Below are 19953 nucleotides of genomic sequence, written 5' to 3' on the forward strand. Positions count from 1 at the left end.
TCAGCAATGGAGTCTAACTGTATTAGCGATTTTTACCTCGTAGCTTCGTGTCGGAACTGCCAAATTCTTGTAGTAGTAGTTCTGTCCTGGTACAAGGTGGTAGAGCCTCAGAAAGCTATGCTGTTTGTTACCCCCGCATTAAGCTAGTTCTTGGGCCAGGCTGCCTGCACTGCCAGTCGGGGTTGTGATGGCACCAGCTACTTTCTAACAGGGAATTCTCCTTTCTGGTCTTGGAAAAGAAAGAATGCAATTACTTGCTTGCTGTTTGTAATAATCTAAAGCAGTATTAGGGGAGTGATGGTGTGGTCTAGGGATGTCAAGCTGAGATTTCTTTGAAGTGTTTTATCTTCCCAGGTGGACACTGTGTTTTTCTACCCTGTAATTACACTTCCGTTCAAACAATCACTAAGATCTCTCCACGATAGTGGTTAGCGGTCTTTCCCACAGTGTCACTACAGAATGGTTGCTGCACTGACTTAACTGGGTTTTTCCACAGTCTCTTGAAATGACAAATCACACATTGTGGACTTTCGTAATAGCTCAGTAAACGCGATCTGCTCTGGGTCTACCGTTCTACTTCGCACAAGGAACACGTGGGAGTTTTCTGCGGAAGACATGCCATGCCCTTCAGGTTGAAAGAGGCTATTAAATAACAGTGCTAGTTAGTGCACATGGTAATAGAACATAGCAGGCTGGGAGAAGGCAGTTATGTTGTTTGGATAGAATCATTAACAGTCAAGTTAGAATACACTTTAAATGACAGTGATTACCAAAGTTACTGTGATAAGATGAGGTAGCCTTATGTAATCGAGGATTATAGGCTCTAGAATTCAACAGTGTGGTTTGATGCACTGTTCTGCCTAGAACTTTTCATCCTGATGTCCGTACCTTCTACCTCACAGAGCTGTGTGAGGGTTATGGGGAGACAGTGCTTTAGAAGACGGCTCCTATTTTTTAATACCGACTTTAGAAACTGGTCTGTAAATATTAATACTACAAAGTTACAAGTCTACATAACACACAAGGGAAAACAAGCTCTGGTCATACCACTTTTATTTACATCGTATCTATGTTACATTGTTTATTCAATATAGAAAAAATACGAATACACTCAGTATTCTCTTTTAATTTAGTAACTCCACGTTGTCAAATATTGACTGTTTTTATATTGGGTTTCCTACCCAATTAAAAAAAAAAGGGTGGGGGGGGGGGGGAGAATGAACCTGGCAAACAATTCTTGCCATGTTATAACAGTAATATGTTCCTCTTTAAAAACAAAACAAAACAAAAGAAAACTGATTTTTAAAAGACTTGATTAAACTGCTTACTGGCTTAAGGAAATATTTTAAAAGATAAAAATCAATTCATTCCTCCCTCAAGAAAAATGTTAAGGCAGTTATCTTAAAAACAGCTCAGTGATCCAGGATAAAATGTATATTCCTCATAAAGGGGTCAGTACTAAAAGAAAATCAAGGGTAGACCCCGTCGCACAATGGTTCTATGTATGCCCTCTCCCACAAATAACTAAAAGAAAGGCGACCGTATCAACATAATTGTACTGGAGAAAAGAAAAATCCACACTTAGATACCTGGTTTCTTTTAAAAATCCATGTTGCAAACAGAAGCAATGATTATTTCTTTTGGACATTATACTTTCTTTAAATGGGTCAAACTGGCAAATCAATGCTACAAAATATGTCTTCTCCGTCACTTTTAGTTATAATGCACGCTATGTACATAAAGACAAGAGTTACCTATCTTAAACTAAATACAAATTAAAAAACGGCTTGTTAAAAACCAGAATCGGGACTTATAAACAGTGCAGAAAATGCAAACGCCAAAAATACGATGCCTCCTATGATCGTCACTGTAAGAGAAGAGAAACAAAGTGAAATAAGGCAAAATTCCTCTAGGAGGGAGCTAAGGTGTTGCCCATTACTCTTCCAATCTGGTAAACCCTGAAAAGAAATTAGAAACATTCAGGCCCCATTAAGTGAAGCAAAGCATACGTAATATGCCTGACTGTACAATAAGAGTGCATTGCTTCCCCAGTGTTGTCTCGAGAGATGACAGTGTTGAAATTGAGACAGTGCTGATAAGCAGCAATACGACTGTAACTCATCTTAAAACCCAGTTATTAAAATAAATGTTCAACAATCTCTGACAAGCAGAGACTTCTGTATTCCATTTTTAGGCCCTAGCAGCTACACAGGAAATTCTCCTAGGTGGAATCCATAAACATGGTCTCCACCTACGAATCCCAATCTTCTAAGACACACCTTTAAGGCCAGAAAGTTTTATTTCCAACACGATGATTGTTTTACTTGCGTTGACAAAAAGCTACCAAAAATCCAGTAAGGCTTTCAGATGAACTTGTATTTTACTAACATCTACGTATGTGAAAAACAGTCCACGTTTGCAACAGCAGTAACCAAATGTACTCCAGAATGTTACAACTAAGAACCAGCTCTTTTTCTAATCTCTTAGCAATTCTAAGAGTTACGTGATATTTTCTTCGTAATTTAAAGCACAAAAGACTTACCGGTTCTGACAGAGATTTTTTGGGCTATCATCCTTCCTCCGATGACTGCTAGTCCGGTGCATAAGCAGTGGCCCACTGTCCCACCCACTGCTACGCCGTACGGGTCCTGGAAGCAAGCGTGACTAACATTAATTTAAAAGCAGTTGAAACTGTTGCCTGAGAAAGATAACTATTAGCCACTGAAAATGGAGATGAATAGCAAAGCCTAAACACGTCTAAAAACTCAGGTGTGTGAGGTAGGAAAATTGTAATAGCTGCTTGAGGGAATATTTGCAATCATATCCAGGAATCGAGCTAAAAGCAGACAAATTTCTAAGATCAAAATAATGCTGATTCAAGCAGGCAGCAGTTGTCACCATTCAGGCCATGTTTAGCTCTTAAGTGACAAGTGCTGAGGGGACTCACCCCAGACCTCTCTTCACTCAGGTAGTGTCTGCTATTAGGAGGAAACAAGGCAAGCCTTTACAGACCCGGCCTCCCCTTCTCTCCACTGTGTCTTCGGTGCTTCAACTCAGAGCCAGGAACACGGTATTCATTCCCTAAATCCTTGCTGCCAGAGCAAACTGGAGTCCCTCAGACTGGGAAGACCAGTGAAAATTTTCCAGAAAGAATACCTCTGAAGGACTAGCGGGAAAATTTGACTTTGTGGAGGAGAGAACATCCTAGAAGGCAAAAGGCCAGCAATAAGAGACAACTGCAGAAAAGGTTAACACACATTTCCAGAGAGAACCAATGAGTCACAAGAGAGGTATCCCATCAACCTAGGTGGAGGCCAGCTCATGAAGGACCCTATCGACAGGCTTACAGTTTAGACTTTAAGACACACTGGTTTTTAGCTGGCGAGTGACAGAACAGGAGGTATATGCTTTAAAAGTCTAGTGCAGAGAATGAGCTGGAAGGGAACAAGATTGAAGGCAAGGCGCTCAGTTGCCTGGATTGGGGTGGGAGACTGGAAGCAGAGAAAAGCAGGTGGATTTGAGAATTAAGGAGGCAGAATTGATACACCCTAGTGATAGGTGTTACAGAAGAGAAAAATCAGGTATGACACCCATACTTCTCACCTATAGTCCTCTAGATGAATTATGATAATACCAACATGACTCAAAAAGTTATTCGGAGCACGTGGGTGACTCAGTCATTTAAGCGTCCAACTCTTGATTTCCCCTCAGGCCCTGATTCCCACGTCAGGCTCTGTGCTCACAGTCTGGAACCTGCTCAGATTCTCTCTCCCTCTCTGACCATCTCCTTCTCGTGCTCTCTCTCTCAAAATAAACATTAAAAAAAAAGAGGGGGGGGAAGGAGTGAAGAAAGGGTTTATGGGTGCTGACAGGAGTTAAAAGTGGGAGAAGTTCAGGAGTCGGTTGGGTTCAATGGTGAAGCAGCTACGGGACTGAAGAGAACGGCCCTAGGAGGGAGAATGCAGACGAAGATGCCGAGGACGACATAACAGTAAGAAAAGCAACACTGAAGGGATGACGGAGGGAGAGGAGCCCAAAGAAGACTCTGGAGGGAGTCAGACAATTAGCCTCCCAAGAGGAGCACTGAGGGGCCTGTGGGTGGCTGCAGGGAACTCGAAGCCCCCATCACCCCTCCCGATGAGGTCAGAAACTAGGGTCCGGTGCGTTTAGAAACCAAGAAAGTAGAGCAACTCGTGTTTGCCATCAGAGCCCGGCCTTTTGAGACCAGGGGGAGGGACGGAGAGGCTGGCGTCTGCAAGGGAAGCAGAATCCAGTAAGGTGTGAAACTGCAGATGAGAAAGGCTCCTACGTGCTAAAATGCTCACAGCAGGGCTGGGAGAAAGGCAAAGGTTTAAGCAACGGAGTGGAGACACGGGGCTGTGATCCGGAACCCAGCAGGGACAGGACTGCCACTGAGAGCATGGACGGAAGAGACGCAGACACCTCTGCGAACCACGTGTGGCAGAGCGGGGCCGCACTGCTCGTTCTGTGTATTCAAACTTCTCAGCTGGCATCCGTGAAGATGCTGTCACTCTATCTCAAAGTGGTGCTTGAACAGTCACTGGATTGAATAAAATTTAAAAGTTCCTTTAAAACAGAAGTTTTCGGTCTTTGTTATCTGCCAAATTCATTTGACCCTGGAACCTCATCCCCCATTTTTTTTTTTTCTTGCTTAGTACCTAATTAAGGACGCTAAATTCAGTTGGAAACAAAGAAATAGAGTTCAGACTAAAATGGACTGAACTGCATCTCAGCATAATTTATATAAAAAAACTACCCAGAAAAGGTTAGGAATGTTAAGGGAAACAGACAAGCTGGCTTCTGCCCCTGAAGAGCTCGCAGTATCCCCACGGTGCTGGTGGCCGGTGGCGCTCCACCGGGGACTCCACGTGCATCATCTTGTTTCATCCCCGGACTAATCCCACGAAGTAGGGAAATGCCCCATTTTCAGACAAGGAAATGGTGCGGGAACGCGGTCACACAGCTGAGGACTCACTCCACGCTGCTAGACTGCGGCAGACCAAGGGAGCTGACACGGACAGCAGATCTGGACCTTTCACAGTCTGTGCCACACAGACGACAGGATGAAGAAAAACGTAGTGATTTCTGCCATCATGACAGCTCTCACTGGCAGGACCACCACCACTGTCCCCACCACCACAGAAAGAGGTGACTTTGTTTCAAGTCCCAATGCTGACAATCTGAAAGCCGCTAAAAAAGGCTAAGAATGAAGAAAACTATAGGGCACGGCCATTACAGTGACATTTTAAAAGGAAGTTTTAAAATACAGGACTCAAGTGAAAAAACCAAGTTCCTCTTTTTCTTTCAATACAACATTTTTGATGCTTCTCTGACCAAAGAGCCCCGTCCCAACCCTTGGTCCGGGCCTGCAACTTGTTTTGTATTTTCTCTTCTTTTTTTCTTTTTAAATGTTTTATTTATTTATTTATTTATTTTCGGGGGGGGGGGGGGAGGGCGGGAAGAGAGAGAGGGACAGAGAAAATCCCAAGCAGACTCCACGCTGTCAGTGCAGAGCCCAACATGGGGCTTGATCCCACAAAGCCAGGAGATCATGACCTGAGCTGAAATCAAGAGTCGGAGGCTCAACTGACTGAGCCACTCAGGCGTCCCTCATTCTGTATTTTAAACTGTGGCCTATGTTAAGGAACTTGCTCTTTTATGGTAGGCATCTCCTAGGAGTTAAGGACAAATTCAAATCACGCTTGTTATCTAAATCCTACCATCAGATAAAAACAATAATTTAACAGATGGAGACACTCCCTCAGCTAAGATCACCAAGAGACTGAAAAGTCTCCACAGTACTGCATTCCACAACCATCTCCTCAGATCTTAACAGACCTGTGTGAACAATAAGACACCTCATGTAAAACGTTACTAATTCTTCTCAAAAGAAATAAAGATTATAATTTTAAAAGCAAACAACCTCCCCCCAAAAGCTAGCTTTTACATAAGTGGCATTTGATATCTATGAACAAGATATGGTAGAAGATGCTAGAAGGCTGAGAGCCACAGCTTCTAGTCCTTGCCACTGCTACTACCTTATGACTTTGGACAAGTTGCCAGGTGTCTCTGACCTCAGATTGTGCATCTTTAGAGCAAAGGGCAGGACAAGGTGACCACAAGTCTCCCCTAGCTTACCATTCCACACCTTAGTATTCCGAGGCTAAGATTAGCAAATTGTATATCCAGAAACAAGTCACCTGTAATTGCACTACCCAGAGATAAGCACTGGGAACATTTTGATTTCCTGAATCTTCCATTCACCAAAGAGTGAATATTCCCAGAGCTATGTAGAAATTAGTAAACGAATGAACTAATTTCTCTTGTGCTGGACACTTAGGCTGTTTTGGATTTTCCACTGAATAGTATTTTGTAAAGTAACCCCTGAAACACTGAAGTTCTAAGAAAAGCCAGAAAACCCAGTCAAGACAACTGCCATGGTTATCTATCACTCCAGCAAACCTGGAGGGAAGAGGAGTAAACAGAAGTCCAAAGACGGCAGTTAGGTTGGGCCACAGGACACCATCTGCCTGCAGAAGCTGGAGACCGTTCATTTTAAAGAGAATTGGGATTATTAGGGATTAGAAAATAGTCTAACATATGAAGTAGTCTCTTGGCCCACATGGACTGTTCAGGATCCTGTGGAGTGAAGTAACAGTGTTATGCTTAGTTTTAACAATAATACAGAAGCAGTCATTTCTCAAGTATTACTCGCCTCTCTAGCTGCCAGAACAATCGTAGTTAGTTGGGAGCGATCACCCCATTCGGCTAAGAATGTCAGTGTGAGAGCCTGAACGAAGATGGGGGAGATAAAATGCAGCCATCTCTTCTGGGGTATTGTCGTGCTTGCACCCGTTTCGACATCTCCTGGTCCATTTAAGAGTTTAGTTCGTTGAAACTAAATTAAAAAGAAAAAAGAGAGAAAGTAGTCCCAGCAGACAAATAAAAAGAGTACAAAATTACTTAATCTTTCTTTTAAAAATTGCTTAAATTCTATGGACTATGCTCCAAGAAACTAAAACTATGTAACCCCAGGGGCACCTGGCTCAGTCGGTTAAGCGTCCGACTTTGGCTCAGGTCGTGATCTCACAGTTTGTGGGTTCCGGCCACACGTTGGGCTCTGTGCTGACAGCTCACAGCCTGGAGCCCGCTTCGGATTCTGTGTCTCCCTGTCTCTCTGCCCCTCGCCCCCGCCCCTTAAAAACAAACAAACATTAAAAAAAAATTACGTGACCCCAAACTTCTCTTTTGAACCACTGGTCTCACACAGCAACACACACTATATTCTCAATTCTTCCGTTCCTCCACCACAAAATCAACCAATATTTACTGATCACTTACTATCCTAAATGCTGTGGGAAGAAACTTGTAAAATACAAACTATAGCTCCTGCTTTGCAAGAGCTTATAATCCCCTGAGGAACCTCATCCCATGAGGTTGACACTCTACCACATCCCCGTTCACTCAGCGTCTTATCACAGACAGCTCTAAGAATGCAAAGTGGGCAAAACAAGCTTCTATTTTTTTTTTTTAACTTCTTTTGAGGAGCCCACATATATCACTCAGATACGGATAACCATGGAAAACCTCCGGATAATACTTATTCTTAGTGGAGTGCTTTTTCGGTCCAGACGTTTAGGAGCGCCATGACTTACTTCTTCATCCTTTTTCTTTAATTCTGCTTGAACTTCTTCCAGTTCCTCTTGACCCTCATCTGGACTCATCTTTAAGCCTTCTCGAAGCATTCTAATGCCAAAAATGGCAAATAATGCAGTGGAAACATAGTACGTATACACCCTGGGGATGACTGTGGTGGCATAGCCGAACAAAACTGGAAGAAAATGCAGAGTATGGACAATTAGCATGCGTCTCATAATTCTGATTATGAGAAATCATAACTGAACATTGTCTTCAAGGAAAAGCTCATCTAAAACATAATAACCCGGCTTGCCACATGTCATGTCAACTTTAGGTAGAAAGTTAACTCTGATGCCCTCTAAGGAGTCGGACATCTTGTAACCTGGAAGCTATACCACTTTCATACGCAAGTGATATTTCTTCATCACAAGTCTTTAAATTGCAAACTTCTTTAGTGAAGAATCATGACAAGATTCTCAAATGATAGGTATGATTCAAACTCTGCTCCTTTGTAATTATTTCAATATATCTGATAAAAAACAAATCATTGCTATAACATACCCTAAAATAACATTTACAACAGACTCAAATTTATTCAGTATCGTTCTTTCCTACCATTAAAGAAAAGAGGACCACTGTATAAGTTATACCAAAAAAACCTTGGAACTGTATCAAGAACCCAAATCCTAACCATGAAACACATTTATACCAGCGTTATCAGTTCAGTAGTTAAAACTTAAAAACTACAGAAGGGCCAGAGGAGATTTTTCATACAAATAATAAATGCAATTATCCTTTACTTCACATGCTCTTTTTATAAAATGGGTACAACACTTCAAAATCTGGATGAATGCCAAATGTATAACTGCACAGGTAAAATAGTCCCAGGTCACTATAATTACAAAATTCAAGATTTTAAAATCATGTTTAGAAACACATCACATCTACGCCTATGTGTATGTCTACATTCTAGTTATATGTATAAACATATACATTTGTATATATGTATATGTACACACACAATACAGACCTATTATTTTCTAGCTCTATCCAGTGAAAAGGCCAAAAAGCAAAGACATCTCAGTAATGAGGCCACTTGACATCCATTCTTGGCTTCTCACACCACTCCCCACTAAAAGCCTCCTCAGAAAAATGGCTAATTCCAGGCCTATGCAGACCAGGTACAAGCTGAACTTGTGCTATCTTGTCGTACTAGAAAGTACGGAGGAGCAAAACCAATGATGGGAACATGACGCAAGGACATGGGAGCTGGCTTGGAGGGGCTTCCCCCAGCCAAATCTGGGGCAATTGAAGCAATATAATTAGGTAATTAATTATAACCCACTGAAAACAATGAATCCCCAAGTTTATACTGACAACAAAGAGATAAACGAGTGGGATGGGAAGGAGAGCTCTGTGAGCGTAGTATGCCAGGCCCGCTGGACACGGGGATGGGCTGCTAGAATCAGAAAGCCATCATTCTGCAATTATCAAGGTAAATTGAGATCATGGAAGAATCATTAACCCTAAACAATGGGGAACAGGGGGTCCGTACGGTCTTATTTAAAGTGTCTCCCTAAAGACTGCATATTAGTTGCAGGGAAAGAGAAAAAGACAGGACACAAGAAAAATCTTGACGTCACTGAGGGACAGACGGACATCTTGTTCTTCCAGATGTGACGTTCTCACAGGGACAAATATCACCTATGCAGTATTCTGGTCAAAAATGCATTACCTTAATCTAATTATGAGGAAACAGCAGAAAAACACAAAATGAGAAGCAATCCATTAAAAGGGGAGGGGCTGTCTTCTTTAAAAAATGTTAATATCGGGGCGCCTGGGTGGCTCAGTCGGTTGAGCATCCGACTTCGGCTCAGGTCACGATCTCGCAGTCCGTGAGTTTGAGCCCCGCGTCGGGCTCTGTGCTGACAGCTCGGAGCCTGGAGCCCGCTTCGGATTCTGTGTCTCCCTCTCTCTCTGCCCCTCCCTGCTCCTGCTCTGTCTCTCTCTCTCCCAAAAATGAAAAAACATTAAAAATTAAAAAAAAAAAAAATGTTAATATCGTAAAACACAAGAAAAGGCTGTCGAAGTGTTTCCGATTAAAAGACTAAAAAAGAGGGGCACCTGGATAGTTCAGTTGGTTGAGGGTACAACTATTGATTTTGGCTCAGGTCACAATCCCAGGGTTGTGGGGTCAGAGCCCTGGGTCGGAGCCCCATGTGTGGAGCCTGCTTAAGATTCTTTCTCTCTCTCCCCCCCTCTCTCTCTCACCGTCCCCCCCCCCCACCCCATCCCAGCTCACACATTCTCTAAAAATAAAAAAACTTAAAATAAAAAAAAAGACTAACAAACTAGTAAGACCCAAATGTAATACCTGACCTAGACTAGCTCCTCCTCTATGGGAGGGGGAAAAACTGCTACAGAGGATATTAAATCTACTGACAAAACTAAAATACAGATGGTAAAGCATGTATCCATCTATTCCTGTATATGAAGATATATGTGTATATTTATCTACTTTATGTATCTGCATATATAACATGTACATGTCATATATATATAAATATATAAATTATGTATGTAACTACACATATAATTTTACTTAGATATAGACAGGTAAGTCACACAGGCTAAAGCACTGGGGTAAAATGCTAACAACACTGAATTTGTATAAAAGGTGTACAGGTGTTCTTTGTACTATTTTATTTTTGCAACTTTGTAAATTTAAAATATTTTCCATAAAAGGTTTTAAAATTTAAAAATGGAATGTAGTGAGCCTTTTTAAATCTCCTGAACTCAGTTTTCCTTCTATCTTCAGATAGTCTTAAAATGAAAACACCCTGATACTTACTGATCCTTATAGAGCCATCTTTTCTGCCTTCTGCCTGACATCTCCATGGGAGAGCAAAAAAACTACTTGGCATTGTAACTTTTTCTTCTCCTGGTCACTCTCCCTCTATTTCCTATTTCTTTGGAAACTTTCCCTCAGATACTCAAGCACTTTTGCTCTGGGAACAGTGAGATGTTACTTCTCATTAAGCATGGACTTTGCAACCAGTCAGAACAGAGCTACAAACGTACTGGTCCTTCTACATCGTGGCAGTGCTGAAGTTCCAAGAAAAATCTGGAGTGAAGATAGAGATATGGGACTCACGGAGTTTTAGGTAATTAAACTGAGAACACTCAGCACAAGGACATTAGTGTGAAGGGGAAAAAAATGGGCCAAGGATACAATGGTGGGGGATGTGAATATTTACTGGTACAAAGTGTTTTCGAAGAGAAACAGAAATATAACGATAAGCACATGGTGTCACAGAAGCCAAGAGAATAAAATGGTGGGGAATGCCCGTGAATGTGGCCTGCGGGGGCTCACTGGAATGAAAACTGAGCTCTAATAAGGGAAGCTGGTTACTGAAGCCTTTGCAAAGATGTCAGAAGCAGAAATCAGATTACAAGTGGCTAAGGAGTGAAATGGGAGAAAGAGCAGTGTGCTCAGAATATGAGGAGGAAGAGCAGAGTAGTAAACTCGACTCTAACATGGGGGCGCCTGGGGGGGCTCAGTCCGTTAAGCGTCCGACTTTTGATTTCAGCTCAGGTCATGATACCGTTCATGGGATTGAGCCCTGCATCAGGCTCCATGCTGACAGTGCAGAGCCTGTCTGGGACTCTCTCCCTCTCTCTCTATCCCTCCCCCACTCACGTTCTCTCTCTTAAAGTAAATAAAAACATTAAAAAAAAACCTCTGAAGTACACAGGATTCTCATCATGCTGTTGTCAAATGGCACAGAGGGGCTAGGTAAATGCCCCCAGCTAAGTGAGGGGCTGAGCAGGAATGTGACCCCCCGCCCCGGCCCCCCATGCTTAGCCCTCCACTGGCGTATAAGAGACAAGAGCTGCAAATGTGCAATCTCCGAACCGGGACTGACATACTCCCAGAGATTCTCAAAGACTTCACGAGGGGACACAGATGAATATTTTGCAAAGGAATCTATTTCCAGAAGTTCAACTTCCATAGGTTCTCTTTCCTAAAATTCATCTGCCTAAAAACATGCTTGTGGTTAAGGAGTCCTGCCGGCTTCCCTTTCTCACATCCCTTCTTGGTTGCCGTCTGTCTCCTTTACAAGGATGCCTTTTACCCAGCCTCCTGTGGTGCATTTCCCCACAGTACGGAAAAACAGATGTCCTCGGGCAGCAGAGAGGGGGTCTAAACTACCGGTGTCTTCAATCAAGGCATAAATCAGACACAGGGCTTTGGGGCTTCCCTGTCTTATGCAAGTTTCTGGTAAGGTCATGACATCAGAAATAATGGCATTATGTTTGTTGGAACTAATGGTCATGGCATTAGAACTAGGGTACCTGCAGGGCCCCTGGGTGGCTCAGTCGGGTAAGCATCCGACTTTGGCTCAGGTCGTGATCTCATGGTTCAGGAGTTCAAGCCCCACATCTGTGGTGACAGCTCAGAGCCTGGAGCCTGCTTCGGATTCTGTGTTTCCCTCTCTCTCTGCCCCTTCCCTGCTCACGCTCTGTCTCTCAAAAATAAACAAACATTAAAAAAAAAAAAGAAAAGAAATAGGGTACCTGGGCCTTGATAGGAATGACAATTTTCACTGAGAAATTGTGCCTCTTTCATTCCCCAACCAGTGTAAACAATGCATGTTCCCTAAGGCAGAGTCTTGTTACACGAAGCAAAGAGATCATCAGAAGGAAATACTACAGCCCTCGGTGTCTTACTTCGCCCTTGTGGCACTCTCATAGCTGGGTGCCATGCCTAATCCAGCCACCTATCGTCCATTTAAGAAGAATTCTAAAGCAGATTGTTGTCATGGGGATGCATATCATGTTCATTTATTAATTTTTTTTTTAATTTTTTTTCTTTATTTATTCTTGAGAGAGAGACAGGGTGTGAGCCAGGGAGGAGCAGAGAGAGAGGGAGAAACAGAATCTGAAGCAGGCTCCAGGCTCTGAGCTGTCAGCACAGAGCCCGACGTGGGGCTCAAACTCACAGACTGCGAGATCATGACCTGAGCCGAAGTTGGACGCTCAACCGACTGAGCCACCCAGGCGCCCCATCATGTTCATTTAAATTCAAAAACCAAGTCAAATGCTTTGTGACCGAGAGTCACAGGATTAGATGATTTACTATGGACCTACTAGAACTGCTATAGCAATCAGGTAACGTGGCAGACATTTCCCATAAACTGAATGAGCTATATCTGCAGCTCCAAGGTTCTGGCAAAAATGTACTTAAAATATGTGATGTGATACAATTTTTAAATAAAATCCTTTATTGGCAAAAGTACACACAAATGAACAATATTTCAATTTTCTCAATTATTTCTAAATATAGCCAGTTAAACAAAGTACTCCTAAGTAAAAGACTAACATGTAGGGGCAACTGGGTGGTTCAGCCAGTTAAGCGTCCAACTTTGGCTCAGGTCATGACATCATAGTTCATGGGTTTGAGCCCCGTGTCCAGCTCTGTGCTGACAGCTCAGAGCCTGGAGTCTGCTTCGGATTCTGTGTCTCCCTCCCTCTCTGCCCTTCCCCTTCTTGAGCTCTCTCTCAAAAGTAAATAAACATTAAAAAAAAAATAGGGGTGCCTGGGTGGCTCGGTTGGTTAAGCATATGACTCTTGATTTCAGCTCAGATCATAATCTCATGAGTTTGTGAGATCAAGCCCCATCTCGGGCTCTGTGCTGACAGAACACATTCTCTCCCTCTCTGTCTGCCCCTCCCCACTTGTGCTCGCTCTCTCTCTCTCTCTCAAAGTAAAGGAATAAGCTTTAAAAAAATAAAGATCAGAACTGAGGCGACACCCTGCTTAATTCTATCAACAGAAATATTCATCCAAGGACATATAAGCTAATTTAAAGAGAATAGTTCTATCATTTCATTAAAAGATGCATTTCCAAACTTTAAAAAATGTGTTGGGTAGTGTGATATATTAGCTAAATATACGTAATATGAATGTATGTAGTTTGTGATATAGTTTGCTTTGATCAACTGTACTATTAATAACTATAATCTGTAAAAAATATTAACATTTGAAGACTTAACAAAGGAAACTATCAGTATCTTTTTTTTTTTTAATTTTTTTTAAATGTTTATTTTTGAGACAGAGAGAGACAGAGCATGAACAGGGGAGGAGCAGAGAGAGAGAGGGAGACACAGAATCCGAAGCAGCCTCCAGGCCCTGAGCTGTCAGCACAGAGCCCGACGCGGGGCTCGAACTCACGGACCATGAGATGGTGACCTAAGCCGAAGTCGGACGCTTAACAGACTGAACCACCCAGGCGCCGGTCTCTTTTAAAATTCACTTTATATGCAAATTTTTGCTGCAGATAAATGACAGTGTGATCCATAAGAGATTTTCAAGGAGAAAGTCATAATCATTAGGGTAAAATTCTATGAGGAAAAATATACCAGAAGTTAGATCTCTGCAACCCCTTGAACTTAAGATGACACGCTTTAGATAACTTCCACATGAGAGGGGTGCAGTTTTTCCAAATGAGACACAAGGAAAGTCTGCAGACCACCGCACCAGCCTACAGCACAGGTGCGCAGCGTGGCCAGCGGGAAGGGGAGACAGGTGAGGGCAGGGCAGGAGACCAAGGCGGCCCTCAGCTGAGGAAAAGGAAGTGACCAGAGAGAAGAGGTGGGGGAGCCCAGGGCACCGGGTTCTGAGGAGGGAACAGGCAGAGAGGCCAGCTTTCAAGCTACCCTCAAAGTGAGAGAAGTTTAAAAAATAAAATCCTCTGATACTATTCATACTCCTTCCGAACGATGACTTCACCACTTAACAACTCTCTCCACTCTCCTATTTCCTGTGTCAGAATTTCCTTTGGAAGAAAAAAATTGTTTTTATTATGAAATATGATTAATGCTTTAACTTCTAAAATGTGTAAAGTGGTCAAATTATTTTAATCAGTAAAATACTCTTTTATTTTAGGTTTAAAACAACTTTAACTTGGACGGGTGTCCAAGCAGCAAGAAACAGAACTTGTTCTGTACATGAAGAACTAAGCTTCAGATGTGAGAGATGCTGAGGGGCAGAGGACCGAGCACCTGCAATATAGGATCTCACTTAACACGGACCACAACCCTACAAGGGAAGTAGGCTTTATCCTCTCTGTTCTACAGACGCGGACACTGAAGCTCGCAGGTTAAGGAACTTATCATTAGGCCACTACCCGGCATCAGACTCCAAACCAAGTCTGGCTATAAGGGGAAGCTCCCGGCTTTCCTCCCAGCTTGGGGTGGCTTTGGACTTAGAGACTCCACTCTGTTTATTTAGTGTTAACGTTTACTTTCGCATGGTCTAATTCTTTGAAAAAATGAAGCCTGTAGAATAGAAACACAAACTGGGAGTCTAAGAACATTTCAGCCCTTTATTATAATGGGGTAAGAACAGCGTAACCAAACACAGTAACTACGAGATGTCCTTCAACAGTTACTGGTTTCCAACATATCCCTGAAATGTATTTGAGTCCTGTTTCTAAGATATCAGATATAAACCTATCTGGACGGAAAAGGAAAAAAAGCCAGGATACACACAGTCATAGCAAGGATAAAAACTAGTGAAGAAATGAGAAGTATGTGTCTTGGCTGTGAATAGCTGAAAATTTAACTTTAAAAGCGCAACATGGTTTTCAGCGGTTTATGTACCGATACCATATTCTGTTTACTAAATTCTGGAACTCTGGGAACCAAACTGCAACCCAACTAGCTGGATGATTCCATGACTCAACGGCCCACACCACACTGTCTCCTTAATCCACTGAAGTCATTAGGAGGAAAGAGCACACTCACCTGATAAGCACGTCATCAGGCCCAGGGCAAGCATGGCCCCAGCCAACACCGTCAGCCGGTTATAGCGCATGGCCATGATGGCAGCTATGAAAAATGTCTTATCACCCAGCTCAGATACAATAATAACTGATATGGCAGCGACAAATGCATGGATAAATCCCAAATTTGTCTGGGTAGCTGGATCTTCTTTATTGGAATGAACCGGGGCAGCTGGTGTAAATCCTTTCTGAAATAAAAAAAAAATATATATATATGTATGTATCAGCTACTTCTTGAAAAAAATCATTACTTAAAATTGTTTTATTTTTGAATGCGAATTAAGGTTTTTTCTGGCCATTAGACTTATTTCCTGCCTAAGCACTGTGAAAGCCATTTTTAAAAAAAAAAATTTTTAATGTTGGGGCGCCTGGGTGGCTCAGTCGGTTGAGCGTCCGACTTCAGCTCAGGTCATGAGCTCACGGTCTGTGAGTTCGAGCCCCGCGTCCAGCTCTGTGCTGACAGCTCAGAGCCTGGAGACTGCTTCGGATTCTCTGTCTCCCTCTCTCTCTGACCTTCCCCCATTCATACTCTGTCTCAGTCTCAAAAATAAATAAACACTGAAAAAAATTTTTACTTATTTTTGAGAGAGAGCAAGAGACAGAGTATGAACAAGGGAGGGACAGAGAGAAAGGAGACACAGAATCCAAAGCAGGCTCCAGGTTCTGAGCCTGATGCGGGGCTTGAACTCACAAACCAGGAGCTCATGACCGGGGCTGCAGTCAGATGCTTGACTGACTGAGCCACCCAGGTGCCCCACTCTGAAAGCCATTTGTAATGACCAAAACCTCTAGCTGATGGATGCCACAATGCAGATCCAAGTACAAGTCTACAAAATAATTTTTTTAAAAAAAGAGTAGAGACCAGCTATAGCCCCATACTAAAACTACCTTATTTTCTAAGTATTTGTGATTTGAGATTTAGTTCTCAGCTATGTCTCATTCAAACTTTTACTTGTAACTTGAGTGGAAGAGCCAGGTATGTTTATCAAGCATTCAGGTAATGGAAAGCTGAGAGAAATTCCGTTAACACTTTAGAGGACAAAGTAGGTTCCAGAAAGCTCTCAACAGACTAGAGCAAGAAATGGCTCCAGCTAAGATGAGGTTTAATATAACTGGATATAAAAATATATAACTTATTCAACACCAAAAAACCCCCAATAATTTGATTAAAAATGGGCAGAGGACCCGAACAGGTATTTTTTCCAAAGACATCCAGATGGCCAAGAGACACATGAAAAGATGCACCACATCACTCGTCAGGAAAAGGTAAATCAAAACCGTAATGAGGTGTCACCTTAATCTGTCAGAATGGCTAGAATAAAAAAGACAAGAAATAACAAGTGTTGATGAGGGTGCAGAGAAATGGGAATGAACCCTCATGTGCCTGGTGGGAATGCAAACTGGTGCAGCCACTGTGGAAAACAGAATGGAGGCTCCTCAAGAAATTAAAAATAGAACTACCCTAAGACCCAGTAATTCCACTACTGGGTATTCACCTAAAGAAAACAAAAACACTAATTTGAAAAGATATATGCACTCCTATGTTCACTGCAGCATGACTGACAATAGTCAAGACAGGGAGGCAGCCTGTGTCCATCAACAGATGGATGAATAAACATGTGGTACACACACAGTGGAATATTACTCGGCCATAAAAAAGATGAGATCTTGTCATGTGCAGCAACACGGATGGACCTAGAGGGTATTAGGCTAAGTGAAATAAGGGAAAGACAAACACATGTGGAAGACCAAGACAAATGGATAAACAACAACCATGAACAGAGTCATAATTACAGAGAACTGATGCCTGCCAGGGAGTTGGAGGTAGGGGGATGGGCAAAATGGAGTGAATAAGTCACGGGAATAAAAGGTACAGCACAGGGACTATAGCCATGGTACTATGGTAGACATGCATGGTGACAGATGGCAGCTACACCTGTGAGGTAGCATAACACAGTTGTTGAGTCCCTGTGCTGTGCGCCTGAGACGAATATAACACTGTGTCCACCTCACTTCAATAAAAAAATTAAAAACTATTAAAAAAATAGACATGGATAGCTGTATATACGGATGGTCCTAGGCTAAAGTCTAAAAATATCCTAGGAGATGTAATGTGGTCTAATAAAAAAGATAAACCGAAGTCTTGGTCAGCATTAATAAGGTCGTTTTAAGCTGAAAACGTGACCAAGCTCAAAACAAACAACAGGCACTTCAAGTACTTGAAATAGTAGCAAATCCATTATTCTGTGCTGCTCAGTTCTTACCGAAGTTTTGTATGGCTCTGGGGCAGCACCATGAAGAAGGCACTGCCCCCCCGAAGATCATCCCAGACAGAAGAGGCTCTAAAACCAGGGACTGGCAAGCTACCGTGGGGCCAAGTCCAGCCTGTGTCAGCTAAGAGTGTTTTTTGTATTTTCAAGGGGTTGCAAAAAATAAAAACAAAGAGGGACGGAAGGAGGAGGGCTGGAAGAAGGAAAGGAAAATTATGCAACAGAGACCTTAAGTAGCTTCAAAACCTAAAGTATTATCTGGGTCATTAAAAAAAGTTTGCCAACTCAGGCTCCAAAACAATCAAATGAGGGATTAGGAAGGACTGGGGGCCTCTGTTCCAATAACCGCAAAAGTCTCTATGTGTGTATTTACTCTGTATGATTGCAAGAGGTAGAACTAAAAGGCCCGGGGTGGGGGGGGGGGGGCGCCTGGGTGGCTCAGTAGGTTGAGCATCCGACTTCGGCTCAGGTCACGATCTCTCAGTCTGTGAGTTCGAGCCCCGCGTCGGGCTCTGTGCTGACAGCTCAGAGCCTGGAGCCTGTTTCAGATTCTGTGTCTCCCTCTCTCTGACCCTCCCCCACTCATGCTCTGTCTCTCTCTCAAAAATGAATAAACGTTAAAAAAAAAAAAAAAAAGTCCCAGGGGACCGGGGGAGGGCGGCACCTGGGTGGCTCAGTCATTTAAGCCTCTGACTCTTGATTTTGGCTCAGGGTTCATGAGTTTGAGCCCCACATTGGGATTCTCTATGTGTGTATGTGCCTGTTTGTCTCTCTTTCTCTCTCTCCCTCCCCTCCCCTACGCACATGCGCACTCTCTCTCAAAATAAATAAATAAAAACTTAAAACAAACGTCACAGGTAGCAGGTTTGGTGGCAGGTTTTAGCTTAACACAGGGAAAAGATTTCTACCCCCCAGAGAGCCACCTGAAGCCGAGCTGGGCTGCTAGAGAAGGTAGGAAATTCCCTGCTCAAGGTCAGCATTCCAGGGAAGAAAAGGACCACTTACAGGAAAATTCTCAGTGTGCATGTCGACATATTCCTCAACTAACAACGTAAACTTGTCCCATTCCACAGTGAAGATCAGCAAGATTTAAGCATTTATGAGACTACAACTTTGAGCTACAAACTGGGGAAATTTAACATTTTAGAAAATATTTGGTATTAGGACTAAATCAAGAAGGACAGCCTTGGAAGTCGGCTCTTGAAGAAGTACCATTCACAGAAATTCTGGCCTTCTCTCCATTACCATCTTAGTTCCATCTATGCTGATGTTTCTTTAAAAATGAGCTTCCTTTCTCTTCAAATACTCTACAGTCATTAAGCATCAAAAAATATATATATAAGCATTGCAACTTGGCTCTCATTAATGCAACCATTCTCCTCTCTGATACACCTTTTGTATGAAGAAACGTCTCTGTAAAGTATGTATCATCTGAAATCCAAGAAAATGTTTAGGAATAAATATACGTTGTTTATGATCAATTAGGTCCAAGCTCAAACAGAAAATGTTTACTTTTAAAAACAAAACAGTGACCAAAACTACATATTTTTATGGCTTTATAATTCCCTGCTATAAAACCTTGGCCACATTACTTCGCCTCTCTGTTGCTCTGTGAAAAATGAAGACGACAAAATAAAACTTGCCTCCTGAGTATGACAAGAGAAAACAAAAAACTATATACTCTTAAAAACTTGCTATATACAGAACACAAGAAACTCAACTTGCAGCTTGGATATCCAAAAAGATAAGTGTGAAACCGCCAACCACGGTGAAAAGAATGTAAAACCAAAGTATCAGGGTATTGTGGAGATCAATTTTTAAAACTTAAAGTGCTAATAATAGGGTCGAAAATTATCAGCTACCATGCGTTTGCTGTCAAATGCCTAAGTGCTTACTGTGTGCAAGGAGCACGTCCTTTTTCTAACTCACCTTCTGGGTGACTTGTAATGGTTTAGTATGTGCTCTGCTATCAAAATGCCTGGGTCCACAGCCAAGGCATTATCAGTCGACCTTGGGCCAGGAGGTCTGCCTCCCTGTGACTCAAGCCCCACTGTAAGATGAGGGGTACCTACGTTTACAGACTTGCTGTGAAGACTGAGTTAGTAACACATAAAGCTGTTAGGATGATGCCTAGGACACAGCAAGGGCTCAGCTACAAACAGTTATCTCAGCACACC

The 19953-nt window shown here is 42.5% G+C and overlaps 1 protein-coding gene across 4 annotated transcripts in view; it reads right to left on the bottom strand.

Moving 5' to 3' along the window:
• TMEM165 (transmembrane protein 165) overlaps positions 1-19953 on the bottom strand; it is a 35714-nt gene that overhangs the window by 6708 nt on the left and 9053 nt on the right. For 2 of the 4 annotated variants that reach the window (XR_006217009.1, XR_006217008.1), the window contains exons 2-6: positions 15469-15694; positions 7677-7852; positions 6737-6919; positions 2543-2648; positions 37-229 (exon numbers count right to left, since the gene is read on the bottom strand). Coding sequence is in view for 2 of the 4 variants with exons in the window: in XM_042984502.1 (XP_042840436.1) it covers positions 1791-1867; positions 2543-2648; positions 6737-6919; positions 7677-7852; positions 15469-15694 (768 nt within the window). In the remaining 2 variants the exon portion in view is untranslated. Of the gene's footprint in view, positions 1-36; positions 230-1036; positions 1868-2542; positions 2649-6736; positions 6920-7676; positions 7853-15468; positions 15695-19953 lie in introns of those variants that run through there. The other 2 variants (XM_042984502.1, XM_042984503.1) reach the window with 1 other exon arrangement.

Source organism: Panthera tigris, chromosome B1 (assembly GCF_018350195.1).
Source record: "Panthera tigris isolate Pti1 chromosome B1, P.tigris_Pti1_mat1.1, whole genome shotgun sequence".
NCBI lineage: Eukaryota > Metazoa > Chordata > Mammalia > Carnivora > Felidae > Panthera > Panthera tigris.